The sequence below is a fragment of the Ylistrum balloti genome, unplaced genomic scaffold (genome assembly GCF_031769215.1).
Source record: "Ylistrum balloti isolate Yb309-2 unplaced genomic scaffold, AGI_CSIRO_Ybal_v1 Utg369782, whole genome shotgun sequence".
Classification (NCBI taxonomy): Eukaryota; Metazoa; Mollusca; class Bivalvia; order Pectinida; family Pectinidae; genus Ylistrum; species Ylistrum balloti.
This window is the reverse complement of record NW_026781970.1, coordinates 3,194,733-3,212,046: the sequence shown is the minus strand read 5'-3', so window position 1 is coordinate 3,212,046 and position 17,314 is coordinate 3,194,733. Positions and strand designations below refer to the sequence as shown.

The window sequence follows — 17,314 nt, the reverse complement described above, 5'->3', positions numbered from 1 at the left end:
ACGATCTCGGATTATTACAAGCGGTTCCATTCCTTACAGCATTTCTATCAAACTTTACACACCTACAAATGTCCATAACACGTTATAACACATTAGTGATGGAACTGCGCTATCAGATGTCATTTATTGCATATAATGCATTAAAACAACAATTTAAAATTTTAAACAAATTCTAGTTTATTATTTTAATTAACAACAAACGAATCCATCTTTATGAATTAATAATGCAGTGGCTTCTTTATCTGTATATATTCATACAAGCTAGACAGAAAGAGAGAGTGGATGGTGTGCCATTTTTATATCGAAATATTATGAAATATTTTCTTCTACTCGAAATTCAAACAGAATTGTTAAATACTTATTCTTCAAAACAAACATTTATCTTGTTTCATTATCACTTCACAACTACCGTACTGGGAAAAGTTATACACTTTGGTTGAGCGCAGAAAGTATATTTTTAATGTACCCTAAGCTTTCCTTTAAAAAATACTAAGTCTACTAGTAGTCGCCAAATGATTAGATATACAACAGATATGTTCTTTTGCAATTCCATGAGCTGAATAATATGGTGCTATTGATTTATGCATCCTTGTTTTAGGATAAACACTGATTATTTTGATCATGTTTATGAAGCGATTGTTTAACCTCTAGATCATTTTGTAAAATACACTTACTTGTGTGATTTTACTCTACCTGTGGAGGCTGTAATATCCATATACTAAAGTTCGTTTCATTACATTCACAGCAATCTGTAATATGTATAAACTGGAAACATTATTATCTCATGCGCACTGTAAGAAATATAACCATGTGCTTGCTAAAAAAAATACACGACGACCATATACAATGAAGCTGCCGAGTTTGTTTTCTATCACAAAACACCACAGAGGCTGCTGATATTGTTTGTGTGCCTGTGTTACTGTGTTAATTGAATTCAAATTTAATAACACATTTACTTAATAATATGTAACGGTCTAGTTATAGAAAGGTGCTTAAGACTGTCCGAGTTATGCCCCTTATTACGTAATATTATCACTGATGCATTTTGGGTAATAAAATGAGTTTTAAGGCGGACATCTTTGTATGTAGTCGTACCTTTACAGTTAACACACAAGTGTGCAGGAATTATTTGTGTAATAATTTTTTGAGTCGGCCTGTTTATATACTGATAAAGAAACGCAACTTCTTTCACTATAAAATATTTTGCATTGAATATAGAAAGCCGTCTAAAAAGGAAGATAAAAAGTGATATACCTTACATTTTCAAATGCATGCATTTTTTCCCTTTAGAACTAGTGTCGTTTTCAAGACAAAGGCCCGTGATCTTCAAAACATTTGCGATCAAAATTTGTTTTTACAAATATGCGATGGCAATCCAAACTATATAGAGGATGGGCTTTTGCAAAGCTCATGGGGGTAGCACTCAACAGCAGGTCGCTACTCACGTCGGAGTTCACAAATCGACTATATGTTTTAAGTATAAAGACCACTGGGAGATTCAGATGGCCAATTGAAAACCGCGACGTCAAGATCGGTTCATTAGGCTTGCCAACTCGCTTGACAGGAGACTAACGGAAGCCAAAACGGTAAGGAATACTGTTGGTGATGGAAACCGTCGAAACTACTCGAAAACTGAAAATAGCCAGCGAGAGGCAAATGTATGCCCACATCGCCAGTACGTAACTTTGCCATTGACACTTCAACGTCGAGCACGTCGCGTGAAATAGTTGACGGCACTTGTGCCTAGATGTTTCTCTTTGAGACGTTGGTGGCCAATGTTCTTCATGGATGAATATCGATTCACTTATTCCGATCAGATGGCCGTCAACGTTGAGGCGAGCGTCTTGGAGACGCTTGTATTCTAAAAGACGACAGATTTGGGGAAGAATTTCCCGTGGTTTAAAGAGTCCTTTAGTGACCATAAACGGGAATTTAACGGTTGTACGCTAGCAAGATGAGATCATGACGCCTCATCTCGTGCCTTTCATTTTAAGGCTAAAACAATCCTCCCTATTTATCGGGGATTTATAGCATTAGTTTATAGATGCGTACTTGTATACTGAGGCTGCAGACCCAAGTACATTATTCCATTATTGATAAAGTTATTTATCAAATAGAAAGTGGGCGGGGCATGAGAAGTAGACACACAGGTGTACCGTAACCACGCCTCCTATACTTTTCTATCCTTCCTAAATCAATCTGTTTACCCTACAATAAAGAATATATAGTGTTGTCTACTACTTCAGATTGAGAGAAGTGAAGATGAGGAATAAGTTGCGGCATTGGCGCTAAGGATTGAAAATTCCGTATCGTAATGTTGTTACAGTATTCTAACCAATAATTTGTGACCTGCCCAAGTGTCAACAGATCTCGCACTCAAAGAAATTGAAATTGCCCGACAGATTTCCTTGTACTTAAAGTATACGCAGTAATTAAGTGACTGGTAGTCATGATAATGTTATTCTTTGAGGAGATGCGAGTAGTCCTATCTCTGACTATTCCCCTTAACTTAGTTGAGGGTATAATTTATACATTTTCATAAAACAACAGTATTATTTGTACAAGTCCCCTGTATATAATGTTATTATATTTTTCTTCGTTTTACGGATGGGAACTTCAAGATATAAGACTTCTTTTATGTTGCAAATATAAAAACAAAAAAAAAAACCAACAAAAAATAGCTCCGCAAACGCGGGCAATACCCCACAGCCTTATTATAAAGTTGGAAATGTGTGGTTGGGGTGAGTGGAAAGTTATCTCAAGAATTTTCACTGAGAATTTTGGCTCTATGGACGTAAATAAGCCTGTAGATTTTTGTTAGCATTTGCATTCCGCTCATTATGTCACGACATCACTGCCAATCTCCATTTTCATTGGATATGTTGGGCCTTTGGACTTACGAAAGTTTCAGTTCTTGTTCTCATCCGACATTCTTGAGATAATGAGTGGAATGCAAATTCAAGATGGGGGCCATATTGGATATCGGGCGACGACGAAAAACAATAGACCCAACATGCCCAGCGAAAATGGGGATCGCCGATGATGTCGTTCTTGAGATAATGAGCGGAATGCAAATTCAAAATGGTGGCCGTAACCGCCATATTGGATATCGAGCGACGACGAAAAACAATAGGGTTGTGTAGGTCCATAGGCCCAACATCCTCAGTGAAAATGGTGGTCACCGGTGATGTCGTTCTTGAGATAATGAGTGGAATGCAAATTAAAGATGGCGGCCGTAACAGCCATATTGGATATCGAGCGGCGACGAAAAACAATAGGGTTGTGTAGGTCAATAGGCCCAACATCCTCAGTGAAAATGGTGATGACCGGTGATGTAGTTTTTGAGATAATAAGCGGTATGCAATTGTGGACGGACGGACAGACAGACAGACAGACAGACAGAGAGACGGCTCCGTAGAGCGAATTTAACAAGAATGTGTATACTTAGTTATATCAAAACACAAACGAAATATAGCATGGTGAATTTTTACCAAAAATCAATTTCTAACTGAATTAGTTCTGTGATTATATAATTCAATTTTGTAATTTCATTAAGCTATAGCATTTTTTAGTTGTGCTATGTACCATTAACTCATTGTAATGTGTTTTATGTTGATGACATGCTTATCACATTATGCATGATTTTTTAATTAATCTATTTTTAATACGATAGAAAATAAAATTTCTTGTATATTGATGAAATTACAAAAAAAAAAAAAAAAACCATAATCACAGCTGTGTTTCTAGAAAGCATATTAAGCATAACAAGAGATCCAAGAGGGATCTTGGCGCCCAACATTGTTTGATATTTATTTGCACTTTAAAAACTGGATCTGTTCTCTTCTCATTCTTGTTTTTTATCTTAATGACACAAAATTTAAATGTGAATATTTCTTTGCAGAAATAGCGAAAATACTCTAGTCAAATCCAAAATTGTCACCTGTCACCCATTTCGTTTTTCTGACTATTCAAAAATCAAATGGGAACTACCAAGGACCAAGGGAACCTATATATGAAATTTGAGATAAATCTCCAGTACTTTTTAAGAAAGAGCGGTAACAAAAATTGTTTAGGACATCTGAAAATGTTGGACTAATAAAAAAGTTGCAGCAGGCGTAAGAAGAGTGAAAAACATGGTACAATACACATTAAACTTGTGTTCTTTTTAACAGCAGCGAAGCTTATCAAAATTAAAGTTTATCCATCTGCCTTATACCGGTGCAAACTTTGGCAAATAACAAAAAATGAAATAACAATGCTAGAAAGGGCACAACACATTTTATTATTAAATCTATTCAAGGGTTTGAAAAAAGGACTAGAACAGACATGTGTACATCATTACTTGGTTGGAGCACTATTGATGTATATATAGACATTAGAAAATTATTATTTTTTGGAAGATTGTGAAGAATTAATGTCTCTTGTTTATAAGGATTTTTTTATTACAAGGCTCTTTTTGTTTCGACTAGGTACACCGTACCAGAACGGATTCATCCCCGACATACTTAGAATATTAAATAAAGTATTCATTGCATCAAAATCTAAACACAATTGTTGAAACTGGATTTTTTTTTGATAGGAAAGTGATTGGAAAACAACAGTGTTTATCAGGCGGATTCAAGCAGCACAGCTACAACACAACACGTGTATAAATGGCGCACAAGAAGAACCGTTTTTATTACCCAAGATAACAAAAGAGTTCCAAACCAGGAACGATAACTTTAATAGACACATAAATTTAAGTATCACCACATAGTTATTAAAGTTCACATATCAACAAACAGTGCATAATTCTGGAAGGAAATACAAGAAGTACAATCTAAAGGAACATATGAAAGTTGATGATTTCGCAAGATTAAGAGAAATACATAACCAACTCAAACCTAATATCTTATGGAGGTTAGGCTTCCATTTCTTGATTTCCTCAATGTGGATTCTTCTATCAGGACTCAATGACACATCTGGTGCTTAAGTGTAATCTTACTTCCAAACTGAGGGACCAAATGTTGTGATGTATAATTAATATCAATGTTTAATGTCTATTTACATTCTCTCCCAGACCTTCAGATATTACACCTTGATTGGAGGAAATATAAATTACAAAATTAACAAGGAAGGGTTGAATGAATTCCGAATAAAATTCGTCATTTATGTATTCAAGATGTGTAAACTATATAATAATCAGAATATATGATAGTTGTTATTAAAAGTTAGATAATATATATATTTAATGAACACTCTTGTATGAGTCATGAACAATACTAAGGCTTATTTGCATGGGATGTACATTATGACAGCACATAGTCATGTATCAATGTCAAGTACCAGTATATATATATTCAATTTATTATAATTTACCTGGCTTGTGTCAATTGTCTGCATTTTGAAACTTTTTGGGTACACCCTAAAATACCCGCTCTCACTTATTTTGAACTTTATATGTACATCCCTATAGTGCATATTTATGTTATGTATAATATGTAATCCCATAGATATATATGTATCTATACTTTGTATATGTTTCACATTCTTTTGTAATCTTCATCACCGGAGGTAAGAAAGAGAATGATGATAATACAAAAGGAGGTGACAGATGATACAACATTCAGTATAGAGAACACGATTTTGTATACAAATACAAAGTTGATCAGATATGGAAATTCAAATGGGTTCCGTCAGTCCGTCTGGATGCTGCTTTCCGCCTGATATCTTTTGAAGGACGGGTAGGATTTTGATGAAGTCTCTTGGTGACCTATTGCAATCACCTTCTTCCGGTGTTGTGTGTCGTGCTTCCCTAATCAATTTAACATTTTCGACTTCTCAAAAAAACCTGATCCGAATTTAAGAAATTTTGCAGAAACCTTCCCTGTCCAAAGATTAACCAAACCTGTGAATTATACTGTCCCTTTCCCACATGGGCCTGAATGTGGGGCCGGATGGTAGAATCAAATGCTCTTCATGGAAAGAACCTTAATTACCCAAATGAGTCACATTTCTTCCTGGGGAGGATTTGTTTTTAGAGTTTCAGATTTTAAATTATGATGATGTTGACATGTTGGTATGTGCTTGTTGTTTTCTGATGAGTAAAGCACAAGCACATTCATATAAAATCTTCAGACGTTTTACAATTAGATTTACTGCCTCAGTAGGCCTATATGATGAGACAATGCCATCAAAATCAATTATGACTAGTCTATTATAACATCATGAAAATAGAACATAAGTATGAATATGTTTATATTTCAATTTTTACAGAGCTACTAGGAACTTCCAAATTTACCGTTTCATGTAAGCATTGAATCCTGTTTCTCTATTTCCCTAATAAGTATGTTTATTTAATCTTAATATAAAACCTCCACCTTTCTTAAGGAAGATACAATCAAGCATTTTAAAAAGAGCAAGATTTTTACTAAAAAAATATGTTATGAAATTAATGCTCCAATCATTACTCCACATTCCTCTCAACTCTTGATAGTCTCTTTGTAAGCTTAATAGGCATGCTAATGTCTGTGATTTTTTTTATAAGATGGTCTCATGTGTATCAACTTCTGAGTGCCAATTCAAATCTGGTTCTAAAAATGCACAAATATAATCCGATTTTAAATCAGTAGATAAGATATATTATAATGTTTATAAATATGGCATCTAATTACATTTTTCTTTATAACTTAATTTTATAATTTAATAAAAAATAATTAGTTTGTTAAATAAAATATCTACTTATCAAAGAAGATACCAAGTTTGTTAAATGAGACATGGTATTTACTTAGGAGATATTTCTAATTCTGTGCCGTATCAATATTGATCCATGAATAAATGAAAACTAAGTCTGCTATAATTGACAGTACAGATTTACTTATAATTGTTGATATTTAACCTATCAATTTAGAAAAAAAAATCTTGCTGGACAGTTGTACTCCTTGAACTGGAATCAGAAGTTTGCCCCTCATCTTTTCATCGAAACAGTAACCTTAAAGGATCTAGATCTAATCTTCCAGTCTGAATATACTGTCATGTTTCAATCTTCTTAATGTGATATTCAGTGCATATTAGAAATATTCAATTTGCATGCCACCTTTTTAGTTATGTCCCTCCAATCTTTAAGGGTATGCAATGTTGTCATTTAATAATGATATCTGTGCTTCATTTTCAATTTCCATGAGACACTGACATGTATATAACACAATGCTACACATAGATATCCTTATTAACATTCCAACAGATCACGAATACATTTTATAAGTTTCATCTTCAATACTTGCAGTATTCATTTTCAAATGTAAAACTTGGTTTGTGTCCATTGAACAATATGAAGCAAAATTGCATAGACAAGTGCCACATTACCAAACATAAAACATAAAATTCAATGTATTAATTTATTTATTACTGCATATTGAGTGTATTTGATAAAAGGCAATATAATGATTGGAATTTTCTACCAAAAAAAAATGATGGAAGAAGAGAAGTCATACAATTCATGCAAATGCAACACAATCACTTCTAAAATTGTTTGCTGGGTTCATTGCTCATAAACAGCCATGATCATTTTGAGACAGGGTATTTTTGCAGTAGATGATGACTACCATGGTGAGTTCCATGGGGCCTACATCGCTTACCTGGCTAATTCAGCTATTAAATCAGTTAACTGAGAGTAAGATCTATTGTTCATACAAAATTGAGTTCAAATTCTTCAGACTTTGGTAATGTTTTGTTAGGAAAAAAGAAAAAAAAAATATATTTAAAAAACCTATTGCACACCATACCACTGGCCTTTGGGAGGTCAGACTCCTTGTTTATACAAAATTAAGTTCCATTCAATCAAGTATGTTTCAGGCTAAATTGGAACAAAATCAAGGCATTCCCACAAAAAATATTGTCCTTATTTCCCTATTGGGCTCACCCTTTCCACCTCAGGCACTAAAGACACATGGTTAATCCCCAATAACCAAATCATACTTCAGACCTAATTGGGCCATTTTAAAGAATTTACTTTATTTCCACTATTGGGTCACAACACTTCCACTCCAGGGGTCCCAGGGACCCACCGTTTACACAAAATCAGTCCTATTCACCAAAGATGCTTCATAAAATCTTTGGGCAAAATCCAATAATTCCTACAGAAGTAGAATTTTAAAACAAGATGCCCAGAGGGCCTGTATCGCTTACCTGGATCTTTTATGACCATCACCACTGTATCTGTGCATATGTTCCACGTTTCACACATTTGACTCCTGTGACCTTGACTATGGTTCAAGGTCATTTCTTTTCCTTTCTTGGACTTCATTAAAGGAACATAGTTGCCAAATAAAATGATTCTAGGCTTTTCAATATTTCAGAAGAAATTGTTTAAATGTTTTAACACATTTGACTCCTGTGACCTTGAAGATTGGTCAAGGTCATTTCTTTTTGCAAATTTTGTTGGGCTTCATCAATGGAACCTTCCAGCGAAATATAATGATTCTAAGCCTTCCAGTATTTTGGAAGAAGTCATTTTAAGGTTTTAACACATTTGACCTCTGTAACCTTGAATATGGGTCAAGGTCATTTCTTTCTGCAAACTTTGTTGGGTTTCATGAAAGGAACCTTCAAGCCAAATATAATGATTTTAGGCCTTCTGGTGTTTTGGAAGAAGTCGTTTAAATGTTTTAACACATTTGACCTCTGTGACCTTGAATATGGGTCAAGGTCATTTCTTTTTGCGAACTTTGTTAGGCTTCATGAAAGGAACCTTCCAGCCATATATGATAACTCTATGCCTTTCTGTATTTCAGAAGAAGTTGTTTAAATGAAAAGTTGATGGACGCCGCACTATGGCATAAGCTCACTTGGCGCTTTTGGTTAGGTGAGCTAAAAATCCGATGACTTCTTCAGGAGAAGCTGGATTTCAATAAATTTGAACAATTTACTTTATTGGACCCTATCCCGTCTGTCCGAGGGGCCGAAATCCATCATTTATACAAAATTAATTCCCTCGGACCAGTTGAGACCCCATTCCACCATTGATATAGAATTTGTTCCCCTTCTCCATGGATGCCTCTGACCAAATTTCATCAAAACGCACCTTGTCGTTTATGACTAGTAGCAATAGTTAAGGCAGAAAGAGTTTCATAGATCTCAACAGTAATCTGACTTTGAAGATCTATATGATATGACAGCAAAAGTACAAGGAACATTTGTGAAATCATTAAAACAACCAGTACATTATAAAAGTAAAGGGAAACAAGAGGCCCTATGAACTTGAAGGGCTGATTTCTTTAACAAGAACTGGCTTTATAGGTCCACATCATACCAACAATCTAGTCATGAACACTGTAAGCATTCATGATGTATAGAGACCCAGTGCCATGAGTGGAGTCACAGATCCCATACCTTGTAATTCATAATATACTTATATTAAGATTGCTTTACAATTAACACATTAACAATTTTGCAAAACTTAAGCCAATATATAATAGATTTATACAAATTTTCTAAAGTCTAGTCGCATGCTTCCCCTCCCCCACAATATTGGGTGTATAAATATCAAAATTCATAACAAGTGGAACTTAACCATAACATATTTTAATGAATCTGTAACATCTTCAGAAAAAAAAAGTACTTATTTACTAAATACCACCTGTCAGTGATCCCTGTTATAAAAAAAATAGAAATGGAGGATCCTGCCAGACTGAGATGAAAATATCTACTGTCCTCCTGTATCAGAATGACCTCATTGATTTGACATAGTACCTGTTGCATGCTGAAGAGACAGCTTAAGGGAGGAGAAGGAAAAGGGCAATAACCACGGATCAGAGGCGATGGTAGTTTCACACCCTTGACCAGCGTATGGTAGAACTCTGTTAACAGGAACATGCATCCTTTACCAATTTCCTGATCATCGACAAACTCTGTTGCATTCTAATTACAAGTTAGGCCACTGTTGTCCATATATTTTTAATGCTGACAACAAGCTTAGCACTTGTTGCTCCTAGGTTAGATAAGTGTTTTGAGCATGACAGACATCTTGAGTTATGCTTTACTTCTATAATTCACAAAAATTTGCAGACCTTATGTTGTATGCATGTTATTCCTCTCCAAGTCTTTAAAATCCTCAAATAAAACTTTATCCATCTTTTACGACTTTATGCTTTAAGCGTGTTCTCTGATCTGTTGTCCTGGCTGCTAAACGTGGAGAACACCTTTTTGTTAAAGTCACACTTCTATTTGGTGTGTGATTCAAACTCTTAAGAGGTGATAAAGCATGTCCTAATTGAGAATTTCGTCTTTTAGCTATGGACATATTGTCACCACCTCGCAATTTTCTTTTTAAAGGTGTGATACTCTCAGCCATCTTTCCTTCATCTGAAGTGGGATTGAATATGACCTGATCAGTCTTGCAAGCGTTACTACTTCCACTGATTTCTACTGCTCTTTCTAAGTTGCTAAACTGCTGAATCAGTGTTGTTGTAGTCTGTAAAGATAAAGAAATAGGGTCAATTAAATTGGTTGATGACATATTGCAACTTGGGTCACAATTCATTTTTTTTAATTCAGTTTCAACATAGTAAAATCTAATATTTCAACTAAACCTGTCAGTATGACACTTATGCCCCACCTGACAACTGATGAGAAGTATTAACAGTAGTCAAGTCAATTCAGGTTGAACCAAGACAAAATAGCAACAGAAATTATTTATTGTTTTTATAATGATTGGAATACATCATGTGTAATAGCAAAGTTTACATGTGCATTGACAATGTTTACATGTGTTATGGCAAAGTTTACATGTGTATTGACACTGTTTACATGTGTAATAGCAAAGTTTACATGTGTATTGACAATGTTTACATGTGTTATGGCAAAGTTTACATGTGCATTGACAATGTTTACATGTGTAATAGCAAAGTTTACATGTGTATTGACAATGTTTACATGTGTTATGGCAAAGTTTACATGTGCATTGACAATGTTTACATGTGTTATGGCAAAGTTTACATGTGTATTGACAATGTTTACATGTGTAATAGCAAAGTTTACATGTGTATTGACAATGTTTACATGTGTTATGGCAAAGTTTACATGTGTATTGACAATGTTTACGTGTGTAATAGCAAAGTTTACATGTGTATTGACAATGTTTACATGTGTATTAGCAAAGTTTACATGTGTATTGACAATGTTTACATGTGTTATGGCAAAGTTGACATGTGTATTGACAATGTTTCCATGTGTAATAGCAAAGTTTACATGTGTATTGACAATGTTTACATGTGTATTGACAATGTTTACATGTGTTATGGCAAAGTTTACATGTGTATTGACAATGTTTACATGTGTTATGGCAAAGTTAACATGTGTATTGACAATGTTTACGTGTGTTATGGCAAAGTTTACATGTGTATTGACACTGTTTACATGTGTAATAGCAAAGTTTACATGTGTATTGACAATGTTTACATGTGTTATGGCAAAGTTTACATGTGCATTGACAATGTTTATATGTGTTATGGCAAAGTTTACATGTGTATTGACAATGTTTACATGTGTTATGGTTAAGTTCACATGAGTTAAGTTTACATTTGTGCTTACCTTGGTGAGGTTAGAGAGAATTGTATCTCCCTCTAACAGTCGATCACATGTGACATTATCATACAAACAGGAAGCACCCTTTGAAGGCTCACTATCATCAGTCATTACACAGATCTGGCTCTGTAACAGCAATAAGGCCAATTGTATAAAATGGTACAAGATTAAGTGCTGGAATTACTAAAAGGCTAAACATTTTGAGAATATATATATTAGTAATCTCACCAGGGTGAAGACTGTCTTCAAGCAAATCAAGGAGGCAGCGGTCTGGTTTTCCATACTTGGATTTGAGAATGGGGAGTTGCTTTTTTAGTAATGACACTAACTTTGATGCTTTTGCTCCAAAATTGTTTATAATGTGAAGAGGTGTTTTTGCGGATTGGTTCGGATTGTACAGCACTTAATCTCTTTCCTTTATATCAGACAATAACTGGGTTATGAAGTCTGCTCCTTCTCTTGGTAATTGTAATTTATTTGACTCTATGTATTCTATTAAATCTTTCTCTGATCTCTATAAAAGATAATTGTTAATTGTCTGATGTGTACACATTGATATAAAAATAATGTAGGTGTTCGCTGTGAACCTCTTTTTCAATTAAACAATGACTTGTCAGTAACATACAAAATATATGCAAAACGAAAGTATATGAGACATGCCAATATAACCCTATTGAAATTTCTTTGATTGAAACTACAATGAGACTAGAAATGTATGACAATGAAAAATGTGAAACATTTAATTTAAAACTATGACAATGACTCCTCAACCCAGGATACCTGTAATAGACTCTTGTCCATCTGCAAGTATGAGCTGCAGAACATCATCGTCAAAATTTACAAAATTCTGTGACCATCGGGTTACCAGGACTCCCCCCAGACAGTAAAAACTTAATCTGTGTTTTATCCGACTTCTGTCACTACGTGTTGTGCGAGGATGGCAAGGATTAAAAACAAAACGATAATTCGCCTGTCTTCAAGTCAAACATTTATTGATGATGAAACCCAAGTGAACAAAGGTAATAACAATGTGTCTAAAAGTCATGAAGTCCAGAATAATGTATATTTGACTACATATTTACGATAGAGCATCACAATATGCATTTCAAAACTGATATGTTCAAATTTTCTCCAACAAGTGAAACTGTGTAAAAGTGTTTGAAATAACCATGCAGGTGCAGGCATGAAATATGCACCTCAGCTTGCAGCTTGTGGTGCTCATACCTTAGCAACCCCTGGTGGGGGTTGTACAACTGTGATTTATATGAAATTTCATCAAAATCTAATAAGGATGGAGCCCATAGCAAAATCTCACTTGAGCATCTAGCTTAAGTGAGCTAAAAAGATTAAAACAAAATGTTTTTAAAAAAATCAAGATTATGTAGGTAGACATCTACCAAAGGCTATTTTATACAGCCTGCAGACACCTAACCTTCCACTGAAATAGACATCTACTTACTAAATATTCTGTTTCTGCAGTGATCAATTTCTTCATTTTGTACTTGAACCGTTTCCCTGTTGTTTTTCTGTTTTGAGCTGCTTTTACAACGGCATCATCCAGTTTTGTTGATAAGGTGTCAGTGATGAATACCTTTTTCGATACGTCCAGAGGTTCATTTTCTGTAAGGGAGAACATCTGTTTTCAAAAATGTTCTGTATTTCTCATTTATGAAAATTAATAAACAACGTATAAATAAAGCAATGCTTATTTCTCAATAGAGTTTTAGCATCATCCAGTATTAAGAAGACACTATTGTGATATAACATATCAAAACTTGTTTTTCATCTCATGAAATACATTATCATTTTCAGATTTCCCAGTGAGTACTAGGACATTACTTTCTCCACTATCCTCCTAGCATCAAGCATACAAAGCAAATCATGGAAGATTATGACCAAGGGCATTCATTTGAACAAACTTGGTAGACTTTTATCATGATATGATATCGGCTTGATATGACCCCAACAATATTGGGTTTCCATTAGCTTGACATCTGGGGCTACCAAAATTTCAGTTGGGGCTAGTGGAAATTACAGACTCACTAGCCCCAGGCTAGTGACTCTCCGTAAACATTTTTTTTCCAAGCAGACACGTAAGAATTATGATCATTTCCAATCATAACATCTACAGCTTACATTTGTCACTCATTCAATAGACATGCATTCCAAGTCCTTCATTTCATCATGTTACAGGCCCAATATTAATATCAGAGTGATTACTGTATATCCAGTGGCAAAAAAAAAAGTTCATTTTTGTGCAAAACCAGTAGACAATATCTTTGATAAGAGGCACTGCAGAGGGTCTGCAGCGGTCACCTGGTATATGTATATACCAAACAAACGTCATGCCTCTCTGCCTTTAAGTTCATGAAAAGAAGTCATTTAAAGGTTTTAACAAATTTGACCCCTGTGACATTGAGAAAAAAATCAAAGTAATTTTATTTCGCAAACTTTATTGGGCTTCATCCTAGGAACATACCAGCCAAATATCATGTTTCTAGGCTTCAGAGTTCACAAGAAAAAGTTATTAAAAGTTTTTCTTAACAAATTTGAGCCATATTACCAGAAATACAAGTCAACGTCCTTCTTTTTGTAAACTTTGTAAGGCTTCATTCAAGAAACACACCAGCCAAATATCATGCCTCAAGGTTTTTAGTTCATGAGAAGTCGTTTAAATGTTTAGCAAAATTGACCTCTGTGACCTTGAATACAGGTCAAGTTTCATCCTAGAAAAAATTTGATGCTGGACAACGGATGGACACTGCACCACGGCATACATTCACTTGGCCCTTTGGGACAGGTCAGCTAACAAATTATGCTTAAAAACCTATTTTTCCTATATAAACTATGGTAAACTTTACCCCCTCCCATAGAGAAATGTGAGAACCTGACGCCATGGAATTCTCAATTTTGGTAAAGCACCTTCAGTGCTTCCATCCATGAAGAGCATCATACAATGTATTTGATTCTGCCATGCCTAGGTGTTAAGGAAATTATTTTTGAAATCTGCCTCAATTTGACCCATTTTGGTCCCACCCATCAGCCCCTGTTTGTCAGATAGGATCATTATGGGCATAGCATCAAGCTGTCATCCTTTGCTCAGAATTCTAACCAAATCTGAAATGTTTCCAATGGAAATTAAACAAATCATGCTGAAAATCTATATTGCCTAAATAAACCACAGTAAATTTTATCCCTCCCCACGGGGATATTTGAGACTCTTGGGCCATGAAATTCATAATTTTGGTTAAGCACCTTAAGATGCTTCGATCTTTGAAGAGTATTTGATTCTATCATATCTGGGTGTTGAGAAGATTTTTGAAATCCAAGTCAATTTGACCCCTTTTGGTCCTTCAGGACCCTGTGGAGTGGGGACCATATAATTCACTCTTTTGGTTTATTTAATGCCGGGGAAGGTTTCTCAAAAATTTCATTGAAATCGGTCCCATGGTTTTTGAGAAGTCGAAAATGTTCAATTGTTTACAGACACACAAGGTTGGAGGTGATCGCAATTGGTCGCTATGAGACTTTATCTCAGGTGACCTAAAAATAAGGATGCCCAGCCTATTACACTGCCAAGAGGTTGAGAAAGGCGAGTCTGTGGTGGGATCTTACCATTTTGAGCTGCAACCCTGCCATGTTATGCCCAGTGACAATGATTCAAGTGATAAATCTGAGGATGGTGCCGACCAGTGACAGCATGGCAATAAGCCCAAAAATCTGTCTAATCATGGTAATTCGGCTCATTTGATAGTCACTAGGTCTATACCTGACAGAAAACACATGTATGGGTCTGCTGACTCTCATATTGACAACGTCATCAGTAATCACAATTCATGTCACAGATATTCTTATGTCAGAGAAATGACCAAAGCAGGAACAAACTCACTCACCCGTAGCTGAATGCAAACGGCTATGATTGTTTCTTAGTACTACCCAGGTGACGTGTCAAAATATGGAGATGTTTAAAACATTCTTGCCAGTGACCTTCTATTAAAAGTGGACAGTTTTTAAACATGTTTCAACGAGTTATAGCATACATGTTTACAAGTGATCATGACCATGCATCTTTAAATCAGAAAAGTTGAAAAGTTTCATGAAAGAGACGTATAAATTCTTTAATATTACCTGTCGTACAATCCTCATCATTTTCAGCATCAGCCCAGTTCTGTCCACCACCCTCGATATTTAACTTGAAGGCCGAATCAAACACCTAACCAAACAAATTTGTTATGAACTTTACTTATCACTATATTATATAATCAGCATGCAGGTACAGATTTTAAATATTTGACCTCACCCAGCTGTCTCACCAATTTAAGAATGCATATGACTATTGGTTAAAACATTATTTTAAATAAATTTCAGTAAGACTGGCATATGATGGCATATGTCTCATCTACTGTAAATTTGCAGGTATAGTGCGCAGGTACGTTATTCTATAAGAACAAAGCTATTGCAATACATTGATAAGTCTATCTATCGTTACAAAACAATTGCTGATATAATGTACATGGGCTTGCATCCTTCTCAGCCCCACTAGTAACAAGGAAATGTCTAGCATGATCAGCCCTAGCACAGTTTGAATATTACACAGCCAAGTTCAAGACTTAATCCAACATTTCTTCAAAATCGTTTGTAACAATTAATTAATAGGCAATTTTAAAACAGCCAAGGTCATCATTTTTTTTCTATCATTGTACTCTGTTCTCGTAATCTCACATTCCCTGTTCTTGCAGCAAATGAAAAGATGGCTGTAATATCATAAATTGGACGAAGAGATTCCTGATTTAAGGAAATTTTGCATGGATCCTAATAAAGTAACTATCTAGGCCTATCATCAATGGATATATCACACAGCATCCTCGATACCCCAGGAGGTACAATCACTTTTGCTCTCTGCAACCGTGGTAAAATTGAAGGCACAAGCGAAGTAATTTTATTGGTTCCAGGAGGAAAATAGTAATAAAGGTTCGCACATTGAACTTTCAGTTCTGACATGACATGATCTGGGGGCGCAGAGAGCGAAAGTGATGGAAGTATCGAGGGTGGTCACTGTAGTATCAAAATGACGTAAAATAAACATGTGATTTTCATTCATAATAACGTAACTTTATAAGCAGAGCGTACCAAATTTTAGTGCATACACGAGGATTTTTCTTCTGTGTGAGAAACATGGACTTGGGTTATACATCGAACTTAAAACTGTGAAAATAGCAACACAATATACAGGCGACCCTGTGAGTAGGACCTAAAGTTTGTAAACATAACCTGTGCATTGTGATATACCTCATTAAAGCGAGTCCTTGTGGTATTTTTTTGGCATCCACTTAGTGCAGCGTGTTCACTTATGGTATTAGCAATATTTGTTTGCACACAGTCTGTTATCTTTAGTGCGCTATTCCGACTATAACAAGAAATCTTCGCCGAGTTGACCTCGTTTACGGCTTCCGCCATTTTAAATTTGTCCCGCTATCTTGACGCGCATGCTCATTGGAATGATCAGAATTTGTTCATATATTCGGATGTAGATATCAACAGAGACATATATAACGTCTCTGATATTAATATCGATAAAGAGTCTAGGCCGATTCTGCCCGATCCTGTAAATCGTCTTTCGGTCCAGTGCGGCACATTACGTTATGTGGACAGAACACGATATCTTTTTTTTGGCCGTTTTTGTCAATATGAAATTATGATATTTTAACTAAGGTCATTTACCACCACAATAATTACACTAAAACAATTTAAT

The 17,314-nt window shown here is 35.1% G+C and overlaps 1 protein-coding gene across 1 annotated transcript; it reads right to left on the bottom strand.

Annotated features, from left to right (window-relative positions):
• Nucleotides 1–10,102: 10,102 nt before the first annotated feature.
• On the bottom strand, nt 10,103–17,019 carry LOC132544205 (uncharacterized). Its single transcript, XM_060207773.1, has 5 exons — nt 16,852–17,019; nt 15,691–15,775; nt 13,022–13,182; nt 11,569–11,688; nt 10,103–10,450 (listed from the first exon to the last, which is right to left on the bottom strand). The coding sequence occupies exons 1-5, from the start codon at nt 17,017–17,019 to the stop codon at nt 10,103–10,105; spliced, it is 882 nt and encodes a 293-aa protein (XP_060063756.1).
• Nucleotides 17,020–17,314: the final 295 nt, after the last annotated feature.

Bases quoted from the DNA above. Each gene is read 5' to 3' on its own strand.
- LOC132544205 (XM_060207773.1), bottom strand. From the start codon at position 17,019: ATGGCGGAAGCCGTAAACGAGGTCAACTCGGCGAAGATTTCTTGTTAT. The intron at 13,183-15,690 runs GTAATATTAAAG...TCTCCCTTACAG, and splicing joins TGATGAGGATTGTACGACAG to AAAATGAACCTCTGGACGTA. The intron at 11,689-13,021 runs GTAAGTAGATGT...TTGCTGTTACAG, and splicing joins CTGCAGAAACAGAATATTTA to AGCCAGATCTGTGTAATGAC.